General features: G+C 41.7%; 1 protein-coding gene across 5 annotated transcripts in view; it reads right to left on the bottom strand.

Moving 5' to 3' along the window:
* The window catches only part of MINDY4 (MINDY lysine 48 deubiquitinase 4), a 68,740-nt gene extending 50,525 nt beyond the window's left edge, over positions 1–18,215 (bottom strand). For 2 of the 5 annotated variants that reach the window (XM_005527780.3, XM_014256786.2), the window contains exons 1-5: positions 18,037–18,215; positions 16,392–16,511; positions 15,650–15,849; positions 12,762–13,020; positions 11,332–11,750 (exon numbers count right to left, since the gene is read on the bottom strand). In XM_005527780.3, coding sequence (XP_005527837.2) covers positions 11,332–11,750; positions 12,762–13,020; positions 15,650–15,849; positions 16,392–16,511; positions 18,037–18,099 — 1,061 coding nt within the window. In that variant the 5' untranslated portion in view covers positions 18,100–18,215. Of the gene's footprint in view, positions 1–11,331; positions 11,751–12,761; positions 13,021–15,649; positions 15,850–16,391; positions 16,512–17,384; positions 17,403–18,036 lie in introns of those variants that run through there. The other 3 variants (XM_014256785.2, XM_088060764.1, XM_014256787.2) reach the window with 3 other exon arrangements.
* Between the last annotated feature and the right edge of the window lie 5,920 nt (positions 18,216–24,135).

The following is a 24,135-nucleotide window of genomic DNA, read 5'->3' as shown; positions in this document are numbered from 1 at the left end:
CACTGACAATCCTTTCAAAAATAGTATGGAAACCTTCCTCAGCAACATTCTTTGTATGCACGATATTACAGCAATAACTGCTGTCATGTCACATACTTTCCATGAGCTTAATTTCCTTTTCAGAGCATGAAATAATAAAACCAGAACACAGAGGTATCACACTCAGGATTTGCCCAGTTTAAAGGCATTTTGGCAGCTTTCTCACAGATACTATTTGGTACTATAAGAACAGAAACACTTCTCTTTTTGGCTATAAATAAGTTAAAGGACCGAAGCAATGAAATGTGGGTGGCCCCCATTCGGGCCAGACAGAATGGAAATGAATCACCCACATTCTAGGAACTTCAGGTAAAAATAAATAGGAGGCCCAGCAGGTCAGTAAAAATTAGAGGAGTGAGAGAAAATTTGTATAGTGGCATAAGCAGCACTGAGCTCCCACTGAATATTACTGTATTTTTAATAGAGTTGATAGTGGTAAATTTTCCAAGACAGCCAGATCTCCCCTTGTTTCCTAACATGAATTTCCATGTTTCCTAAAATGAATTTCAGCTGAGATTGCCTTCCCATAGCTGCTTGCTAGTGTTTTCCTCTCTCCTGGTCGAGGAAAGGGTCTTAATGACAATAAATTCACCAATAAAATACTTTTCAGCCAAGTCATGTCACTCAAGCATTACCAAAAGACACATTTCTGTTTTCTCTGATATTGCACACTATTCTCTCTTCCTTTCTAGTGGTTTTTTTTCCCAGTCAATCCATTTCTATCCAGTTTTGCAAGGCCAAGGCCAGGGCTTGGAGCAAGCAGGTCCAGTGGGAGGTGTCCCTGCCCATGGCAGGATGATCTTTAAGGGCTTTCCAACAAAACTGTTCTGGGATTCTGGGATTCTGACACAGTGCAGCACCACAGTTTCCAGTTATAAATGAAAATACAGCCATCCATGGTATAATTCACATATAGCTTGGCTGGCACCAGTTTTTGTAGCGTTAATTCTCTCTGGAAAGTCTAAAAGATGTTGGTTCTACACCCATTCCAGGAAGAACCAAGCCTGGGATGCAAAATGTTCTGAATTCTCAAGGCTGAGGATTCCTGTCAAGCTGAGGAAAGTGCTGACATCCAAGATTAATGTTGGGTGTTTTCTGCTTAAGTGGGGTATTTTTGCAGGTGGAGGTTCCCCTCCTTGAGGGGAACTTGTGTTTCTCTAAAAAGCCAGGACATTTATTGCAATTTCCATTTCAGCAGAGGGCTGCTGTCCCAGGAAAATTTATTGTAGGTGTAAAACCATTCGGTTGGAACACTTAGGGAAGGGGGAAGTCATCCATCATGACAGGAAAATGGGACAGGAAGAAAATATGTTTCATTCTGAACACACTATACAGTATTTTCTCTAAATATTTGAACATTCCTCTCTGGCCCCCAAGCACTGTAGGAAAATGGATCTACAGAGAAGAGCTGAATTCACAGAGAGGGAACCCCTTGGCACAATAATGGATGTGCATTCCACCACTTCCTATTTACACCAACACTCACAAGAGGTCAAATAAACAAAGGGGCTTAAAAGTTAAACATCAGTGGCTTTAAGGTGACTGTGGTGGTAAAACCCATTTTCATTGCCAGATTACAACAGCTTTTCCACTGGATGTAGAAGAGGCAGGCATATCCAATATTCTTGGAATAGTGAGTAAAATCTGCAGAGTAGGTAATTAAAATAATTAATTAAAAATAATTAATATTATTATTAATAATTTTATTAATTTTTAATAATAAAAATAATTTTAAAATAACCTCTACTGTTGTTTGCACAAGGGTAAAAAAGGCCATCCTGTGTGGTGCAGCTTGTCACTGCTTTGGGGCACAATTATAAAACCAGAATTATTACAAGCAATTGTAAAGATACAAAGGACATCATCACAACCAATGCCAGGCAGTATTTTTCTACAGGAAAAAGGTCAAGTCATGAGGATTTAATATAAATTCTATCATGCTGGCAAGTCTGGTTGACAAAGGTAACAGAGGCTCATACATTTAATTTCCCCAAACTTCCTTTTTAGTGAAGACCTGCATCTGACTCGATTTGAACATTTGCAATGTGAAAGATTAACTGGAGAACAGGTGACAGAGAGGAATCTGTGAACACTGACAGATATAAAACAGGTAGATGAGAAACTTGGCATTGAAAGGATCATTTCTAACAGAAGTGGCCACCCCTGACAGAGAGATTCCCCCACACATGAATCTGCGTTTGTCCTGCTGAATTTTACTAACTGTGACAATGTGAAATCTTTGTTGAGAAGGTTTGTATATAAAAAAAGAATTACTACAGCCACAGGCTGAGCTACAAGATGGTTTGGAGTGCCTGAGAAGCTGGGCTCACCTGAACACAAAGCTCATCCATAGGCTATGAATGAATTATTTATCTGCAGCTAGAAAATCAGAACTGTAATAAAAAGGGAGATGCTTTGTTCCTACTGTTCTCTACCAGAGATTTTGGAGTGTGACATCCTCCCACTGGAATTTCCAAGGAGCCCACCAAGTACCACCTGTGTGAACTCACCATTACGTTCAGCGACTCTAAACTGCTGTTAGCAAAATAAACAAGAATCGGTATTTTTTTTAAAAAAAGGAGATGAAATTCCATTAAATAAAAATGCACTGAACCCACAAGACACTAAATAAAGCACAGAAAAGGGTTCCCAGATTTTGCCACTCCACCAATTCACATTAGTGGAGATAAACCCAACCTTCTGCTCTGTTCACCATCCATATAAAACCCACTCTGTCTGGTTTGGGCCTTCAACTCTTAGGTCATTTAATTTTTAAGGGTATGGAATATTTGTGTTCTTCCATTTCCTGTCAGAAACCCCAAATTTTTAACAGTCCAAACCTGTGTAACCTGACAGGTATCAGCAATATAAACAATCTTCCTGAAAACTAACATCAACTGTTAAACTGGGAGATAAAAGCTTACACTGAGGATTGGGTATTCTCCTGTCTTATCTTACTATAAAAAAAAAAAAAGATTAATTCAAAAAACAGGTTACTGGTGAGTCCACAGAGATTTTACCTCCTGGTAGAGTAATCTTAGGGGTAACTAGGGGTAAAAAAAAATTCCCTGTGCTACCTGCACACAACTGGTAAGTAATTCCAAGTAATTCCAGAGTCATGGCATAGTTTGAGTTGGAAGACACCTCAATGATCCTCTAATGCAAATTCTCAACTGACTGACTGACTGCATTTCAGAGGTAAACTCTCCAGATTTACCTCCTTTCCAAAAATAAAGAGATTATACAGAAGCCATTTGTCATTTCCAGTAATTGCAAAGTGCCTCTTCCTATGGAGTGCTGGAAAAATACTAAAAGGGCAAACGGCAGCCCCACAGATGTTACTCTGCTGCCATAAATCCATTGGCACCACACGAAAGTCACAATAGTTTATAACTTATTTTAGGCCCCTTTTTCCGGTCCAAGCATTATGTTATGAAAGGTGTTACGCAACTCCAGGCACTTGAAGGTTTTTCACTCCTGGTTTGGCAACCACGATCGTTCTTTTCATCCATGGGCGAGTCAAATCCATATTCCCCACGGGTGAGCCCGTTTTGTTGGGCTGTGTGAGTCAAATCCAGTAAGGGATTGGGAGTAAGGGATCAGAACCCCTCCAGGAAGGTTTGGTTCCTCTCTCCAGGAAGGTGTGGCTGCACTGTTCTCACCGTGTTTCCTGCCTCCAAACCCACTGCAGAGCACGGGGGGAAGCTGGAGATGATGCAGAGCGTGGCTGGAGGACAAGGCAGAGATCCCAGACAAAGGTGGAAGGGAATGTGCCAACATAACTTACTCCTGGGCTGCTCCAGCACTGCTCTCACCGTGTTTCCTGCCTCCAAAACCACTCCAAAGCACTGAGGATGATGCAAAGGGTGGCTTGAAGGACAATGCAGAGATCCCAGACAAAGGTGGAAGGAAATGTGCCAATGTAATTCACTCCAGGGCTGCTCCAGCCCCGCGTTCCTTTCTGCTCTTTCCGCTGGAACTCTGACTCAACTCCTACTCTGAAGAAACACCACCCCGGCCCCAAAGCATCCTCTTCCTCTCACAGTGGGAAAAATTGAATTGATTCCTCATTGCTCACACACACACTGAGAATCCTGGAATAACCTGGGGCTTTCTGGCTGCTTTTAAATGAGATCAAGTCCAAAACGACACAGCCATGGGAGCTCAGCCCTCATTCCACAGAACTGGTTGTCCAGGTGGTGAGGACTTTTAGGAACTGCTCAGCACCTCCCAGGATCAAAACTTTGTTACTCATCAAATTGCCAGGTATTATTTTAGACAGAGCAATCCCATCCCACACACCGATTTTGTGCGTAACACTGAAATATTGCAGCCCACCAGGCAAACAACACACAATATTCCTAGAAAACCAAAATGCACAGTAGGAAAGACTGAAGCCAAGCAAAAGTGCTGGGTAAATAATGTACATTACATAACTTTGCTGGAACTTTTTTTCCTTCCATTTGGAAACTCAATTTTATTAAAAAAAAAAAGGTGTTAAAACTGGAACGTTAATTAGTATTCCTTATGAAATGAGACATTCAGATATTAACCTTCAACAGGCATTGAATTCTCCTGTTTCACTCTGCTGAGAAATTATCAGTGCAGTCCTGGGCTGCCTGTGCTCTGCTTTGTTGCTTACACTGACTGAGGGAACACCAAATCCTGCTCAGAAACTCATGGCCAGTGTTCTCTGCCAATCTCCTCATGCAGGTCAGCCCAGATTGTGGCTGGGGATGATGCAGGATAAAAAGATAGGATGAGGATCTTTGCAGTTTTAGGCACTCAACCATCTCTAATTGACAGGTATTGGCTCAGTCCTCACATGGAAAATAAGCTTTTTTTACTCCTGTTAATAAATGAGAGCATGAACATCAATCCTTTAAGGACTATAATGCTTTCAAAATAATATTTTGAAAGCGTTATGGTCCTTACAATATTTATACAGTAATATTTTGAAAGTGTCAGATATCTAAAAGAATAAAAACCCAAACTAAACAACCTTGAATATATTTTTAAAGGATTTAAGGGATTTCTTTAAAGATCTGTATTTTTTTCCTCTAGGATTTCTGATTTCTATAAAGAAGTTTTCAGGGCCTATTTCTTTAGAACACATGAAAGACAAAAAAGCAGAATTTTCACTAATACAATGGGTTCACCTGTACTGTGATTTTATAACGCTGAGGACCAGGCCAGGAGCAGAAGGTGACAGTTCTTGCCCTGTTATCTGAGAGTCAGTGTGACAATGTTAGAGACATGCCCAAATACATGGAGGAAACATAAAACTGATCAGTAAAACCTAACAGAAAAACCTAATAGAAAAAAAACAGCAGAAGTTCAGAGCAGGAAAGATAAAAATATTTAGCAGTTAGTACAAGCTTCAGACAAAAAATGCCTAAAGGCAAAATATTTAGAGTATTTTAACAGAAGTGAATATGTAGCAAGGAACAGAAACACCAGTCAAAAAATCAACTTCAGCTATGGATAACAGGGTAAAACACAGCAAATGGAAGGTGAATACAGCAAAAAAAATTCCTTATAATAAGCACTGCCAGAAAGTGGAATGTATTACCAGGGGACAGGTGTCACCTGAGTCATTTAAGAATGGACTAGACTAAACCTGGAAAAAGTATCACAGCAAATATAAATATATATAGCAGTGATTAATCTGCCATAAAAAGAAATGACCCTAAAAGTTCTTTTCCATCCGTAATTTCTAGGATTCTATGAAATATGAGTCATGCTCCACTTGGTGACTATGGCAATTCCCTAACCCAACCCCATCTGTGTTAGAATGCAGGGCACTGCTAGAAAAAGGCTTCTTACCAAACAATGAGGGATATTTTGGGAATGGGAAGCACTAAACAGTGGTGAACTCAGCAGAGCGACCATGGCAGGAGCAGAAACCCTGGCTCTGAGCTCACTGAGCACACATCATTTCCTAGTGGAGATGATGCCTTGAGAGGCTCCCTGGAACAGGCTAGAAAGGGTTAAAGGAATAAAGTGGGCATTTATTAAAAGGCCTTTAAAGGATGCACCTTGGGCAGTACAAGAGCCCAGCTGTGGCTCCACCCAAGATGGACACCTGGTCTCAAGTTTTCACACTTCTGTAAGTTTGGTCCGTTCCCATATTGGGGATAATTGTCCAATTCCAGCTGCAGGTGATGCAGTCCCATCCTCCCAGATTGCTCTCCTCAATTTGCAGCTGTTTGTACTTTTTGGGCCTGAAGCTGCTGCGGTGTCCTTGGTTCTGGGGCTGGAAAAGGATTGTTGTTTCTGACTGAGCTGTGAGGAGAACTTGCTCACACTTCATGTGCAGAGCTATATACCAATGCAGTATATGCAGAAACTGGAAAATATGAAAGCTAAACCTTAAGGCATCATTCCCCAGCCGAAGTGCATGGGAGAGGCTCAGCTTTGGGTTGGAAAAGGCACTTTAATGCAATTTCCCCAGCCATAAAGCAGTCCCTGATGTCTGGAACACCCCTCTGCACTGGCAGAATGCCGCAGGAGAGCAGCAGCACAGCTGGCCAGGCACAGGGTGCAACCAGGGCCAGGCACTTCAGGGCACTGTTCACAACAGAAGGATGAGTGCAGAATCAATTATCCTCCCTGCTCTGGAACTGCACACATTTCTGGACAACGGGATTCACTGCTGCATCCCTCTGCTCGCTAATGGCAGCAGAAGCTTTTGTTCTGGCATCACTGTACTCCCAATTCTTTGTGCCTTTTTGATTCTGAGCCATTCCCTTGGAGTTCCTAGGAAATATCCTTAACTTCAGGTCCTGACTGCGAAGTCCTTTTGTTCCTTTGGTCCAGTTTTACCCTTTTTTTTCTGATTTCAGTGCTCTGATTCTGATTTTATGCTGTTTTTCTTGGAACTGGGGGAGGGAAGTTGGTTTGCTTTATATGTGAAACCCAGAATTTCAAGCATCACATGCTCTTCTTCATAACTCCCAGAAGAGAAATGGAGCTGTAGAGACCAAATCTGCCCATTTAACTCAGCCAAAGGTGGTTTCACCCCACTGCAGAACTGCCAGCTCAGATTTACTCACCCAAAAATTATTTATTCAGCTGTCAACTGGAGGGTTTGCACAGCACCACCACACTTTGCACTGATAGACTTACTGGCAAAATAGGAAAACATTTCAGGGGCTACAGGAGCAACAACTGCAGCACATCTCTGTAGTCAAGATGAAAGAACTGTTTCTCAACTGTTCCGAAGTGGGTTTTTCTTGCCTTTCCCCAGTTCTGTTTCCTCAAGCTGTGAAATGGGGAAATCTTGACCTTCTAACCCCATGCAACCTTCCCCAAAAAAGTCATTATTCATCACAGCTTTTTTCTGGAAAAGCAACAGAAAGTCTTTAATGCAAGGACAGTCACCAACTTTGACACCCATTTATTTTTTTTTAAATTTCTAAAGATCATGAATTCCATTCCACTCATTTTTTATTCCCTGTGCTGAGGTTAATATAAATACTCCCTCCATTATGGATTCAGCACCAAAGGGAATCACAGGATGGTTTAGAGGTCACCTGGCCCAACCCCACCTCAAGACATTAAAGGAAGCAGAGAACTTTCCCTTGCTGCCATTCAAGGCTCTACCCAGGATAAAAGACTCAGGAAAGTCTTTATTAATTTACACCCTGAGACCTGAGTATGTTCCCTCAACATCACCTCTCCCAAGTTCCTATGAATCTTAAGAAACCACAGAAATAGCAATTTTTAGGTGAAACATTGCATCAGTCACTTGGACTGGATACTTTTAAATTGAGGATTTTACCCCCCTTCAAAATCTCTTTTTAAAAAAAAAAAAAAAAGTAGTGAATAATCTAAGTAAATAAATAATAATAAAATTATAAAATAAAATAATAATAAAGTAATAATTTTACTTGGCCCTGCCCACAGCTGAGAGGAACAGGGAATCAACTAAAAAAAGGGGGAATACTCCTTGGAAGATGAACAATAAACAACAGCATCAAAATGACCTGAAAGGGGTTTCAAGTTTTCCACTGAAGTGGCATTGAGACATAAATGTCATTTTTAATTTGTTAGTTAAATAAAATTGCTGTGAAGGAACATGGAGGACCTACTGACATATTTCTGTATAAATGCTTGTACAACATCACTGCATCCCAGCACTTAAATCTTGGCTCCAAATAAGATGGAGACTCCCTTTTTCCAAGGAATCACATGGAAAAGACAAGGGGCCATGGGTACAAATTACAAATTACATTCCAGCTGGACACAAGAGGAAAATTTTTCAAGAGAACAATCAGCCATTGGAACAGTCCCCCAGGGAAAAGTGTTAAATTCCCAAACCCTGTGAAATTTTAAGATTTGGCTGGACAGGGGGCTGGGTCACCTTGCCTAGACCGTGCTTTTGCCAAGGAAGGTTGGACCAGGTGATCTTTGAGGTCCCTTCCAACCTGGTCTTGTGGGATTCTGTGAATTGAGAAATTAAACTGGCTGCTGTCTGCTTACAGGTGAGGATAAATGAAGATTTGCTGCCACCTATATATTGCTTTTCTCATGGATTAATTTAAAAAAACAAAAATCTAAAGAAAACCCCACCTGTAGAATCTGGGTAGGCATCCAAACTCTACAGCATGTTATTTCTTTATGAAATAACCCTTCATGACTTGGCAAGAAATACAATCATGACAATAAACAACCATCATTGACCCTTTTAATTTCTTTCATTAAAAGGTGTGAGTCAAAATGCTGTGCATCTGTCTTTCCCTAGGATGTTTTGATGGCTAGATATTCTTTTAAAGCTTGGCAGTAGTTTTACTTCCAATTTTTTCTCATATGTTTGCACAGGATGCCTTCAGCTTGCAGGCTGTAACAGCACTTTTGACATGGGAGAAAAGAGAATCAAAAAGTAAAGTAAATGGAAGGAAAAATAAGATTTATCTTTAGTATTCCATGGGAAACAAAACCAGAATTTCAGATGCTGTGAATGAACCAGCTGTGGTTAATCCTATAGAGGTTTTCAGCCCGCTCATCTAAATACTGAGATTAGCATTTATATCATATATATAATATATATTATTATTAATTTAATAAATATAATAGTTATTCAAATATTAAATTAATATTTATATATTAGCATTCTGGAAGAGGATCCAGACAAATATCCACTCCCACATTGTAACTTTTCATTCTTTAAAATGCTCAATCACTTTGGCCAAAACCCACAGGGCTCCCACACACTGCAGGATTTGGCTGAAGGGAAATAAAAGCCTTGCAAGAGCCAACCCTTATATTGTGGGTGTTAATTTGGAGTCTCTGTTCCTCCCACTGAACTCCAGGAGTCTCAGCAGCCCTGCTGGATTCTGGGGGTGCTTCCAGGAGCTCAGAGCTCAGCAGGGATTCAAAAACTCTGCTGGCTCCAGCTCACACTGCCCGGCAGGAACGATCCCTGCTCCTCTGGAAACGGGCTCTGCTTAGGAAAGGGCTCCCTCTCCTGCTCCTGCTGAGACCAAACCAGCTCCTGAGGGAAGGGGATTGTTCCAATCCCTCCCTGCAGGGATGGAGCAGACAGGATGGCAGCACACTGCACAGGATGTGCTGTGCTCTGGGTCACCCCCCTCCAGCCCAGCTCCTCCAAAGGCTGGGAAGTGTCAGCATGCCCCAACACATCTGAGTGAACCACAGAATTACAGAGTTCTTAGGTTGGAGAAGACCTCTAGGATCAGAAAGTCCAACCATTACCCCAGCACTGCCAAGTTTATCACTAAAACCCTGTCCCCAAGTGTCACATCCACACGTCTTTTAAACACCTGCAGGGATGGTGACTCCACCACCTCCTCAGACAGCCTGTTCCAATGCTGAACAACCCTTGCCATGAAGAAAGGTTTCCATATCTGCCACTACCCTAAAGTAAATATTCTCAAGTTTTATGGTCTTCTAGGTGAAGAAATGTTTCCTACTATCCAATCCAAACCTCCCTTGGTGCAACTTGAGGCAGCTTCCTCTTGACCTACTGCTTGTTCCCTGGGAGCAGAGCTCAACCCCCATCTGGCTGTCCCCTCCTGGCAGGGAGTTGTGCAGAGCCAGAAGGTCCCCCCTGAGCCTCCTTTCTGCCAGGCTGAGCCCCTTTCCCCTCAGCTCCCTCAGCTGCTCCTGCTGCTCCAGACCCTTCCTCAGCTCTGTTCCCTTCCCTGGACTCTCTCCAGCCCCTCAATGTCTTTCTTGTCACCAAGCACCCAAAAGTGACTCCAGGATTTGAGTGCTGTGAGTACAGGGGACAATCCCTGCCCTGGTCCTGCTGCCACACCATTGCTGACCCAGGCCAGGCCCTCTGGCCACACTCTGGCTCATGTTCAGACACTGTCACCAGCACCCCCAGGTCCCTTCCCACCTAACACTCTTCCCAGTCCTGGAGTTCTGGCTGGGATTGTTGTGCCCCCGTTATGGCAGGACCCAGCCATTAACAAGTCAGGTTTGTATCTGACTTTTTACTGGTTTTTTTTTGCAACAGGGAATTCCATCCAGTCCACCATGACCTCTGAGGCTCATCCCTAATGAACTACACAGTCACTGATTAGCCAATATCAGGAATACACTCAACATCCTCAGCTTTGCTGGGGGGCTGCCAAAGGCCACTGAAGCTCTCTTCTCTACCTCAATTAATGCTGAGTGGGAGGTAAAAAATCGTCCTGAGAGTGGAAAGGATGAAGTGATAGGGATGATCCTTATAGGCTCAGTCAAGCTGTATGAAAACAGAGTTTTAAGAGTTTAGACTGTGGTACTTTGGCTTATTACACATTAATCTTTTACAAATTCAACGAGCCAATGCACTGTGGAATGCTGGCAGCTCTTTTCAGTTAATTATTGGTTCCACATAGGCAGCAAGTGCCACTCCTGGCCAATCTGCAGCTCCAGCAAATCCCCAGTTTGATAATTCCCACAGCCCCTAACTTAAAAATGTGGAGACACCTAATATATCATTTCTTCCTTCTCAAAAGGTTCTCCACATACAGTATCTCAATACAAAATTAAACTGGAAAACAAAATTGCAGTAATAATTTTAAGAAATCTGGTTGCAGTTTTAGTGTATAAATAAAAAAATGGCATGCTTCCTGCTCTTAAATTTTACACCAAAAAAAAAAAAAAATTAAAAAAATTAATTAAAAAAGTATCAATTAAGAACATGAGAGAGAAAAGCCAAAAATATATATTTGGAGCTCTCAGAGGGAGACACTTCTAAAACTTTTATATCATGAAACAGTACAGAACAATAATAAAAACTCTGTTTTAGCATAACACTCCCAGAAATACTCTCACCTGTGGCCTGACAACCGACTGTCAGTTTTCTTGAGGGATCTTTCCTTCTTTTCTCTCCCAGCCCCTGAATGCCTGTGAGGGGCACTCACTTTAAGGCTTTTTTCACTGCTGTCTGCACCAGAGCTTGGAAGAGTTTTTCTTTCTTCTGTCTTGGCCCTCTCTCTCTCAGACAGCAGCTTGGACAAAAAGTCATCTGGATCTTTGGGGCTGCTCCTTGGTTTTTCAGAGGCAGAAGTGGTGTGTGAGCTCAGCAGAGCCTTGGATGCAAATTCCGCGTTGGGTTTTGCTGGAGATGCTTTTCCTTCCTGCAAATCAGGGCTTGGGACACTCAGCTCGTGCTCCTCGTGCTCTTCCCCCCTGGGCTGTGCCGTGCTGCTGAAGCTCGTGGATCGTTTGGCAAGCCTCCTCTTTTGGGCATCCTGGAAATAAGAGCCATGAAAGACACAGATTACAATTTTACCACCTTTAAATAAGCACAAAAAGCAAAGGAAAGCTCCAGCACCGACTTCTGAGCTAACCTATTTGTTTATTTTTAGGAGTCAGCTTACAGAGTAAGTAAGATTTTTTTAAAAATCAGTAATAAAATAAGACAAACACTTCCACTTAAAATTTAACCAGCATTAAAGATGCTATCTATCATTAAAACATGTTTTCACCAAGAACAACAACAAATTACCTCCTAAGAGGTTAATTTTGGGATGGTATCCAGCTCAGGAAATCAAGATATGTAAGATATTTTACTGGTATCCACCACTACAGGTATCTAGTCTTTACTTTGAAATCAGAGATATTTATAAATATCCATCTAATTCACTGAATTTCCATATGCTCGTCAGTACTACCTAAATGTCATAGCTAAATATTTTAATTTCTTATCATCACAAGTTTAATTTTACATTGGGAAAGTCCCTGTCATTATATAAAAGAAGCATAAAGGAAAAAAAAAAAAAGGCAAGAAATTTTTAACTGTGTTTTGCAAGCACTTCTTGATGGAATATGGTCTGATTTGATCAATTCAGAAACGTATTTCGAACTGAAAGCAATTTTCAGTTCCAAACTGCAACTGATTAAATGCAGGGTCTTGGAAATAACAGAGTAAAACAGATACTGTGAAGGTAAAAAAGTAATTTTCATAGGAAAATGGAAAACCAAATCTGTCAAGAGGTTTCAAGAATGGGAGATATTTCTAAAGGAATTCAGTGACCTGAGATCACAGACATGCAGGGGGTGGTGGCCTGCAGTGGCTGTATCTGAAATTCTGAATGAAGCAGAACAATTTCCCTAACTCACCACTTCTTTTCAGCCTGCAGATTTAATGGATTAACATGCAGAAGCCATTTGAACATTATTTGCAAGTGGTTTTTATCCCAGCAGGCTGGATATAAAATCCACGGGCAAGCCAAATATTTTGTACAGTGTAAGGGAATCACCTCTGGTGGACTTGCTACAGGTCCAGCCATCATTCCTCTGGCCACCAGACCAGCCCTGGGCCTTGACCTCTCCTTCCCTGTGGATTTCAGCTCCTCAGGAATGGGAGCTGCTTTTAAATCCTCTCGACTGTCTTTTAACTTCTTGTCCCAAGCACAGGGTAAGTTACTGCTGTGGGTTGTCCCTGTGTGGGGTTTTTCACTTCTGTGCTGATGTTTCCTGGGTGGAGGGATTTTATCCAGTGGATTCTCAACATCATACCTAGAGGGAAGAAAGAGGAAAAGCTTGAAACAGCAAAGTAATGCCCAAGTAAATTTTAAAAACCAGCTAATTAAAGCTCTGCTGTTAAATTTAAGTTACATTCTCAAAATGGTAATCAAATGCAGTCACTTTTCACCTGAACATCTGGATGTAGGACTTTAGAACTTTATTTCAGTATCATCATTATGTGACAAAATTGGTTATAATATGGGTAACACAATCCCATGCTTACTTATTTTGATGCAAAAAGGGATCAAACTGAAAGAGAGGAAATTTATATTAGATATTGGGAAGAAATCCTTCCCTGTGAGGGTGGGGAGGCCCTGGCACAGGATTCCAGAGAAGCTGTGGCTGCCCCTGGATCCCTGGGAGTGTCCAAGGCCAGGTTGGACGGGGCTTGGAGCAACCTGGGATAGTGGAAGGTGTCCCTGCCCATGGCAGGGGGTTGGAGTGAGTTGATCTTTAGCTCCCTTACAGCCCAATCCATTCTGTGATTGTGTGATTGAATATCATAGTAGAAAGTATAGTTTATATTAACAATATAACAATATCAGACAGGTCCCAAGCTACAACCAGCAGTTCCCGTTCCCTCTCTATCTGTTTGAAAATTTGTTAACACTTTTGCTCACATCCTCTGTTCTCCTGTAACTTAGACTGACTCTACTGACCCCTCTCACTCTTTGTTCAGCTGTAGAAACTGATTTTAGTCCAAAAACAAAAGCAATTTTGTGATAGAAATTATTTTACCGAGTAGCCCCCAGTTCTGTGTCTGTTTATAAATTTATGTTCTGTGTAACTCAAAAATACCTTCCTTAATACAAGGAAACAAGTCCCTGAACTTGTTTTTCACTCTGGGATGTTTTCCCCCATCCCAATTCACTGTAGAGCAACTCCACAAGTTGAAACACCTTGCACCACAAAAATGTCCCTTTAATTTAGCCCGTTTTTCCAGGCTTGTGTCTCGTGTGGCGAGGACACGTTGCAAACTGAAGGGAGCCTGATCTGCCTCTGGAATCATCAGGAACAGTAAGGACTGCTGCTTCCAGCTCCACAAAACCCCTCACTGCCAAGGGGTGCTGCCTCAGTGTTCTGACACTTACAGACACCCACACCAGCCTCCAAGAGCAAAGGCAAAAGGAAAGCAGGCTCGTTAAGGCAGAACCAGAGCAGAGTCCTGTCTGATTAAACTCTCCACCCCTGAAAGCATCATTAAAAGTTACACAGGTAGCTGGAATTAAAACTGATTTCAGGCACTGGCTGGCTGACCTTGGCAAGCCCTGGTTTTCCCTTGCCCAAAGGGGATGGCAATGGTGAGGGGAGGGTTAGTGTCCCCCTGAGAGCTCGGCTTTCTGAGCTTGCTGACACAGTTTACCCAGGACAGTAACTGTAAACATAGAGATGTGTACATTCTTTCTGATACACATCTTCTGATGGACATCTCTCACGGCCAGTGCGGTTGGGAAAGTGTTATCCTGACCATCCAACCCCTGGCTGTGGTCAGAAACCTACAAATCCTGGGAGAAGAAATAAAGCTCTCTTCCTTTCAGCACACCTCGAGCTGTGTTCGTGTGATCTATTCATCTCCAGCAGCAACAGGTCAGGGGGGTATGGAGAAGAAATTGTTCCCTGTGAGGGTGGTGAGGCTCTGACTGGCACAGGCTGCCCAGAGCAGCTGTGGCTGCCCCTGGATCCCTGGAAATGTTCAAGGCCAGGTTGGATGGAGCTTGGAGAATCCTGGGATAGAGGAATGAGATGATCTTTAAGGTCCCTTCCAACGTTAATACTGCAGGGCACTGCTGTGCCCTCCCAGAGGGCATTCAGTGCCATGAATCCATGAAAGGGAAAGAAAAAGGGATTAAAAAAACAGAGGAAGAAAAGAAAAAACGCCTTTGCACTGCCTCCTGTTCAGGTGCTGCTTCTGAGCTCAACTTAAAACATCTTGGCTTTCTTCCCCTATAAGAAATGACTTCATGGGGGTTTTTTTCATGCACTGATGCTCAGACTTGGCTGCTTTGAGCATGTTGCATTTAGGATGAAGAACAAAACCTGATTAATTCCCTGAGTGTGGAGGCTGGGAAGCTGAATTAGACGTCTGTGCCCATTTTAAAAACTTTCTATGGAAGTACAGGGCTGTTAATCCTCTTTGAGGACCAATAAAAAAAAAAATCAACTTGGTTATACACTATTTTCAGGTATTCTGCAAGGTCTGAACCTACACTCTTTGTAACAACACTGAATTTAAGACAGTAAAACTTGCTTTTGCCTATGAAAGGCATGAATATACCTGTAGTTTGAGCACAGGTGGTTTGTTTCACATCCAAACCTGCTTCAATGTGAGTATTTCCAATGTAAAAGGCATGAAATCTCCTATTTTGATATGCTTCAGTGACTGAAAGCTGCAATTGAGGTTATCAGTCTTCATAACTGGCAGGGAACATAAAAGATCATTTTTGCAGGGTGGCTTGCACAGGAGATTTAAATAACCTGGAAAGCTGAGCTTTGTGTTATGAGGATAACTAATAAAGTCAAAGAGCTCAAGATAAAAGTGATAAAACATTTAACACTATTTCCCTCCATTAAGAAAAAATAAGTGAATACACAGGGCAAAGAGAAATAAATCAGCCTGTACCTGGAGGCCTGAGTTTTGCTTTCATCCAGAGCAGTGGCATTCCCATGGTCCTCATCCAGGTCGGGTGGGTGGGATGCTGAGCTCTTCCCCTGAGAAGCTGACAGAGCAGAGCTGGAAGCAGCACTCCTGGAAGTCCCACGGTGCTCCAGGAAATAATTAGTAATAATTTCCAGCAGTGTTTTCAGTGGGTTCTCCTTTGCCTAGCCAAAAAGAGAAACAGAGCTCTTGGTGACTGTTGAAATGCTGTGTTGGTCTGGCTGCAGGGCATTATTCTTACACTGTACAGCAGCTGGACATTTTAACATTTTCCTGGAGTTACCTGTGGCTGCATCCCAGGAGTGACTGTAGAATCCATGCAGGGAACTGGAAGATGGCAGCTAGAGAATGTCAAAGAGCTCCAAGGTGCTGCTGTGGTAAGTGAAGGAAGCACGACACAAAAAGGGAACCCATCACGGTCATTTCTGACTCTCATTTTAGCTAAATATTCCAAAGTGTGGAAACTGTGCTAGAATGCACCTTTTTCTACACTGGGAGAGGATTTTTGAAGTGGCATTTGTAGCCTTACATGAAGATACCAAAAGCACTGTGGTGCCTTAAGTTATGAGTGAACCGTTTATATTGCATTTCCAAGGATAATAAACACCAGAAGCACAATTTTCATCTGCTGTGCCGTACATAAAGCTGCAAATGGATATGGGCATGCAAGGAATCTTCCACATTGTGCCTGCATGAATTCCCTCACCTTGTTCTGTTTGTACAAGGAGTGCAGGTGCAGGACATTCCTGAGCTCACTCCTGTTATTGATGCTGAGCGCAGAGCGGGGAAGCTCCCGGTCCATGGTGGTGATGGTTTTCTTCAAACCCTGAGAAGGAAAAGTGTCAGACCCCAACGCTTTTTCTCTCAGTTTCTTTGTGTGTGACGTGAAATCTGTGGATGGCAGCAGTTTGTAAGCAGGTGACCCCCAGAACGTGTGCTGTAATGGTAGTCCTGAATTACAGCAGCCCATGGATGTGAAAATAATTAAGGGTGGCTACGTGAGATGGGAATTGCTGGACAGAGAAGAACAAAAACCTCTGCAGGTGACTTCAGCTGCTGAACAGCCTCCTAAGACTGATGGGTCTGCATGAAAGGCCCTGAGCTGAAGTCATTCCAGCCAGCCTCAGGTTGGAAATCGGTCAGATCTCCACAGCATCAGCTGGTTTGGGGTCTTCAAACTCTGACTTTCAGTCTGTGCCCAGCACCCACGGGCACCTCAGAGACAAAATCTGAGGGCATCACTTTCTGGGGGAGAAACTGATTTACTGTGAGTTGGATCCCAGACTAATTTAAGTGGTATAACACAAGGCTGCTATTTTGAGAGAGAAAGCCCTGATTCCTTCTGTGGAAAGTTATTGTCACAACAAAGGATTTATTTTTCTGCTGACAGTGTCTGGCTCAGATTTATGAAATTAAGGGCAAGTTGTGGTAAATAAAGGATCATTATCCCTGCAGCCTCTGATGTGTATGAAAGATCTGGGGGAAGCAGAAGCACAAAGGATTATCAGTGCCCCTTTTTTTTGAAAATGTGAATTCAGAGACTGGATGTAAAACATGAGGCTGAGGTTTGTGTAACAATTAATGAGACAGCAGCTGTTTATTTTCTGATATAAGACAATTTGTTCCTGACCCAGGGGGTCCCAAATCAGCACTATTTCCTAAGGATTGAACATAAATACAAAACAATAGGCGCTCCTACATGGAAATGTGAAGGTGGCTTCCAGTCTGTTCAATCCCACACTCTCCGAATCCCCTGTGTAATCCAAAATTCGCTTTATAGTATTAAATTTGTGACAGGTACAATAACTTCTTTCCTCCCCTTATCTTAATTCTCTTCTCCCCCCACCAAAAAATGGGGTTTCTGCTGAGTTCTTGCTGAAGACTGGGGGAGGACGAATCCATGTTATCGGTTTCTCTGAAACTGTTACATTTTACCTTCATAAAAATAAAAAATTAAAAAATTAGGCTTTGTATGTCCCTTGAAACAGAAGGACAACAGCAAAACAGGCAATTCATGGAGGAAAAATAGAAAAAAAAAAAAGAAAATAAATTAATTAAAAAAAAAAAAACGAAAACAAAACTGCAGGCAACAGGAAACCAAACTGAAAGCGCGTTTGTTGATTTAATTCCCAGTCTCGCAGGCGTGTGTGGGTAAGGATGGGTTTCTCCTGAGCAGGAGGAAGCAGCTCGATCGCCGGGAATAAAAGGGCACTGTGGGAGATGTAGTGCAGCTGCTCACCCCAGAGCCCCCCAGCCTTCACATCCAGCTGATCTGGGGCTGGATAAATCCCCCAGCATCCCGCAATGTCCCCAGTGCCACCCCCACGGCGTGAAAACGGACCCAAGTTTACCTTTCTACTGAGAAACTCTCTCACCAGTGAAGCGGCCACTTCTTCCACCAAGGCGTTGTCCATGTTTTAGGCGCAGAAAGGCGGATTTTCGGGCCGGGGGTGCTGCTGAGGCCGAGGCAGCCCGGCGGCATCGCCGCTGCCCGTGGGGGCCGCAGCGGGACCGGGCCCGCGGGGGCCGCGCCGGGGCTGCCGCGGCATCGGAAGCGGCAACTGCTCCTCCCCCCGGGAGGGACGGACGGAGGAAGCCGGACGGAGATTTGGGATGGAGGGAAGTTGTAGCGAATGGAAGGCAAAAAATAAAACCCCCACCCCCCCCCCCCAAAAAAAAAACAAAACAAAAAAAAACCAAACCCAACAAAAAACCCAAAAAAAACCAAAAAAAAAAGCCAAAACACAAAAAAAAACCCAAGCAAAAAAATAAAAATCGAACAAAAAAAACCCCACAAAACTTAAAAGTAATTGAAAAAAATATTAAAATCATATTATATTATGTTATTTTATGTTACGTTATATTGTATTATATTATTTTATATTATATTATATTATATTATATTATATTATATTATGTTATGTTATGTTATATTATATTATATTATATTATATTATATTATATTATATTATGTCGTATTATAGTATAGTATATTATAGTATAGTATATTATATTATAGTATAGTATATTATGTCATATTATAGTATAGTATAATATATTATAGTATAGTGTATATTATAGTATATTATGTCATATTATAGTATAGTATGTTATAGTACATCATATTATATTATATTGTCATATTATATTATAGAATAATATATTGTCATATTATATTATAGCATATTATATTGTCATATTATATTATAGCATAGTATATTATGTCATAGTATATTATAGCATAGTATATTATAGCATAGTATATTATAGCATAGTATATTACAGCATAGTATATTACAGTATGTTATATTCTATTATAGTATATTATAGTACAGTATATTACATTATATTACATTATATTATAGAACATGTTATATGTACCACTGTATATATAGTTCATATATGGTATATATAATATATTACCTTACATTATATTATAGAATATTATAGTATATTATAGTACATTATAGTATATTTATTATAATATAATAATTATAATAACAAAAAAAGTAAAAGCAATAAAAATATTTAATTAAGGAATGTTTAGCTCTGAGATATCTAGCGGATTTATGATGATTCTCTCTTTATTTTTAAGAACTCTGCATAGTTACCTGCAGATGAATATTCCTGTGTTAAGGCAACTTTTAACCATGCACTGCCTTTACTAAAGAGGCTCTCTGAGTAAAACCATATAAAACAAAACAAAACAAAAAAAAAAGCAAAAAACCAAAACCTAAAATCACAGCTGGTAGGTTAAGCTGAATCTCTCCACCCTGGCAGTGTCTGGGGTGGGAGATCCATCAGCTGAGCCTCTCCTTTTAGTTTATACCTACCTTGGGCAGTAACACAACATGATCAAGACTGAGATTGTGGTGACACTGTTCAGCCTGGGGAGCTGATTAAAGTGCCCTGTGCCCCTGGGTGTTGAGATTCCACAGCCTGGCCAACCTCTTCCAAAATTTGGTGATGTCCCTGTCTGTTTCAAATCTCCCCTGCTATATCTCCAGGCTGTTCTGGCTCCCCGCTTTAACCGAGCCCTCCGACCTGAGCCTGGCTCTGTCTTTTGCTTCACCCACAATAAGTGCAATAATTGTACACAGCCTATAAAGCCTTTCCAAGTCTTGTGGTCCCCTGTTTTTACTGAACGATGCACTGACTCCATCCAAACCCCTCTGAAGAGCAGATGATCAGTCAGAGTTTGAGGTGTTATTGTGATTGCTGCTCCAGCATTGTGTCAGGTACAGGCTGGAGCTCTCACTGTAGGGTACCTGACTGGGCTTGCTGTGTCCTTTGCCCTCCAGAGTTCCCTAAATAATTCCAGGTGTTTTGTTAAGCTCAATTACTTCTCTAAGTTTTGGAATACAGTAGGTATTCTGAGTTGTTTCATTTATCTCAGGGCTGTGGCTCACTGCTCCTTACAGCCCCCAGCCCTTCAAGCTGCAATCTTGCCCCTGGAAAAGAACTTTTGGAGGCCAGGTTGTGCAGACTGTCATCAGGACTGAGTCTTTTGCCACGTTAAGCTGAGTCTGAGGTGTTCAGTTTTCTGCAGAGCTGCTGTGGTGTACCACAGGCTTTGTGTTAACCACCTGCATGACTTTTTGGAGATGAGATTCCCATTCTCTGAGATTCCCTTTTTCCAAGGCCTTCAGGATGATTTTTGGCTGCGTTGAGTAGCAGCATCTGCCAAGGTGGGATGCTCTTGAGGCACAGGGATGCCTGTCCACCTCATCCCTGTGGTCCTAAGACTTGATTATTTTCCTTCATGTCAGTGACAGCCCCTCCAGTGCAGCAAGCCCAAATTGGCAGCACGATGATCCGCAGACAAGAGACCAGCTTGAAATGGTTTTATTGAGAAAAAAAAAATCACTTTTTTCTTAACCCATCAGCTTAATCCCACCTGCTCTAGTTTCCCAGCTGCTGCAGAGGGATTCCTGAGGCACATTTCCCACATATCCCTCATCTCTGCCTGAGCAAAGGGCTCTCTCCAGGGACGTGTCTCTCCTGTCTGTGCAGGTCTGATAATCAACAGGATTAACTGGGGCTGCCTTGTGGGTTTCTGGTTTTAACCAGTCCTGGAGCTCCCAAGTGTCCCTGTCCCAGCCCCAGGGTCCCTGTGGGTGGCACTCACAGCAGGCTCGTGGAGCTCAGCTCCTGTCACCCAGCTGCTGTAGGACCATTTGTCTGCTTCAGCATCACCAGCTACTGACCATCTGCAGTCTGAAAACATTCTTCTGGTTAGGGGCTAAGGGAGGAGCTTCCAGTAATTTGACAGTTCCAGCAATCCAGGAAATGGAAGGTCTGGAAAGACTCCTTAAAGTCTCCTTTGAGCATTGTAGTATCTGTAAATACCATTATTTTCCAGAGTGGGTAGTGTTCAATGGTGTAATAGCTCTGGCTTTTAAGAGGCACCTGTAGTTGGCTGACAATTTTTGTTAGAGAATTTGGAGTACAACAAAGCCTGATACTAATGCAAAGTAATTAGAAGAAAAGTAATTATGTATAGCGTGTATAATTGTACACAGCTAGGTGTGTGCTGCAGTTTGTAGACTCCTTTGTTCTCTGGGCTTTGGAGAACATAATTGCACTTAAGCTTGATGTTTTATACTCTCTTTAAGGTGATCTTTATTTGTCTAGTTAATGTTGCTGTGGGGTTTTTTTTTTTGTAGAAATGCAGAACATTTCATTGTATGTAACAGCAGAAAGTGAAATGTATTTAAAAAAATTTATATGTGGAATCCAGCAACCTTTTGTGAACAAAAGGCATTTTTGTAAATAGTGGGGTTGGAGAGTGGCTGATTTGCACAGGAAAAGAAATTGGCTGGTATTTGTGGTGATGAATAAGAAAGTTGGTTGATCACCTTGTTGCCAAAACATTTTTTTGGTCCACAGTTGTTTCTTTTTCTATTGCCTGTCCCTTTTTTCATCCCTTAGCTTGTTCAGAGGAGTCGGGGGCGAAATGAGTTCAAAGCATGAGAAAGAAACAGATGAATCAAACCTCTGAATATCCACAGAGCCACAGAACAGAGAGTTTGCACTTACCTGGGACAGGAGTTGGAAATGGAGCTGGGTGAGGACACAGGGCAGACTGCGCTGACCTCGGGCACAAGGACAGCCCTGCTGCACACAGCCAGCCCCTTCTAACTCCTCACCTGCTTCCCAAAAATGTGTGTGATGTTTCCCATGCACAGATCATGGGGTTGAGAGCCAAGGGGGGAATAATTCCCCTCAGGTATTTTTCCTCACTTAACAGGCCATGCTCCTTTTCGATGCTGCCTTTGCTTCGATGATGCCAGGACACATCATGTGCTGACTATTAAGACCTCCACATCCTTTCCCACAGACTATTCCCAATCACCACTATTCCCTTCAAGCACTCAGAAATCTGTTCTGGGAGCTATTTATTTATTTATATTCTTTATATTCTTTATATTCTTTATATTCTTTATATTATTTATATGATTCATATTATTTATGTTATCTATATTATTTATACTATTTATATTATCTATATTATATATATAATATATAATATATTATATATATTATGTTATGTTATTATGTTATGTTATGTTATATTATGTTATGTTATGTCATATTATATTATATTATGTTATGTTGTTATGTTATGTTATGTTATGTTATGTTGTTATGTTATGTTATGTTATGTTATGTTATATTTATGATATGATATGATATGATATGATATGATATTTAGAATTTATATATAATATATATATGATTTATATAATATATTTATATTATATATGTATTTATATTATCTTTATTTATATATTTATATTATTTATTTATATATAAAGCATCTCTCATCGGCGGCTGAGGACCTCCCTGGATGCCCACAAGTGTTCAAAGATGCTGGACAGCAGCCTTGCTATGATCCCAGTCATGGGTGTGAGAGAAGCAGCACTTCTTTGAGCCCTGAAAATCTTCTACAGACATGAACTGGGGGTGAGCTCTGGCTTTTCTGCCACCATCTCCACACGCCTTGGCAGCGTTTCTAAATTACTTGGTTGCACCCTGCACTCTATCACGGAGCTCCAGTCGTTCAGGCCGCTTGTGCTGATGTTCTCATGGTCTCCCTTGACTCATCTGAAGGAGCAGCAAGTGCCCAAGGGCTGGATGAGCCTGGCAGCTCCTCCTCAGCATCCCTGACCCAAGGCCAGGGGAAGCAGCAAATTTCCCTGGACAGGGATGTGGCTCTTTGTCCTCTGGCTCTGGCACCACATCCAGGTTCCAGACCCCAAGGCAGGAGCTCTGAAATGATTTGGAGTCCTGGTCACCACTAATGTGGGCAGATAAATGGTTTGATTCTTGGCCACCTTCTGAAATGTCTTTGGAACAGGATGAAACTGCCCTGAGGCCTTGTGAGAGAAGCTGGGACAGGTTGTCCAGAGAGCAATGGATGCCCCATCCCTGGAAACATTCGAGGTCAGGTTGAACAGGATCAATCTGATCTGCTTGAAGATGCCCCTGATCATCAAGGGGACATGCTGATCATACTAAATGAGTTTGAAAGGTCCCTTCTAAACCCAAACCATTCCATGATTCTATGATTGCTGTGTTCCCTGGAATTGTTGTGGGAGTGAGCTTCCTTTGTCTAATTGTCACAGACGTGGGCTCTCCCATGGAACTTTGTGTGCTTATGTGTGTTCTTTGTGTGTGTTCTTGGTCATCTGAGATCTTTGGAAGGAAGGATTGGGAGCTGGACTTTGATAGTCTTTGTGGATCCCTTCCAACTCAGGGGATTCTATGATTTTCAGAGTGTTTATTGGCAGTAAAGATGCACCTGAGTGGATTTACTGAGCTTTTCTGCCTGAACTTGGTAGCACCTTGACTGATTGGACCAGAATCTGTGGTGACAAGATTCTTTACTGCTTAAAAAAAAATAAAAAATTACTGTATGTAGCTATAGTTTCACCCTACAATTAAATTTCCTTACCTTGTGTCACCTCATATAAAGGATTGATCTTTGCATGTCTGCATTTTATAGATATAATTTTCTCTCCTCTGTGATTCATGTTCTTTATTCACATGAATAATTTTCTCCTTGTTCTTTATTATTTAATGCAACAGTACTTGAAATGCTCCATTTTAAGCCCTAAATTAACCTTGGATGTGAGACATAGATTGGCAACATTGTGCTAGGGAGGAATCTCTATTAAATTATTGACAGAGTCTTTTAAAGTGGTGCTTAAGTTCTTGAAGGCTGTGACACCCCCTCCAATTTATAGAATTTGAGTTTGAGCAAAATTGAGGCATTTAGCTTGAAATTGGCACATTAGTACGGGTATTGATTAGAAAAAAAATTCCATTTCAGCTTTGCAATTGTACATTTTATTTAAAAATGTACAGAAGTTTGTTCTGACTGTGAACAGGAATACAGGGAATTACCACTGATACTCTGAAAAAAAAAAGAGAATTAGAAGAGGGAA

This window comes from Pseudopodoces humilis, chromosome 1 (genome assembly GCF_049639895.1).
Source record: "Pseudopodoces humilis isolate 2021_Gansu_Grassland_sample_001 chromosome 1, ASM4963989v1, whole genome shotgun sequence".
In the NCBI taxonomy this organism is placed as follows: domain Eukaryota; kingdom Metazoa; phylum Chordata; class Aves; order Passeriformes; family Paridae; genus Pseudopodoces; species Pseudopodoces humilis.
The sequence above is the reverse complement of the archived record's forward strand: the minus strand, read 5'-3'. Positions and strand labels throughout refer to the sequence as shown.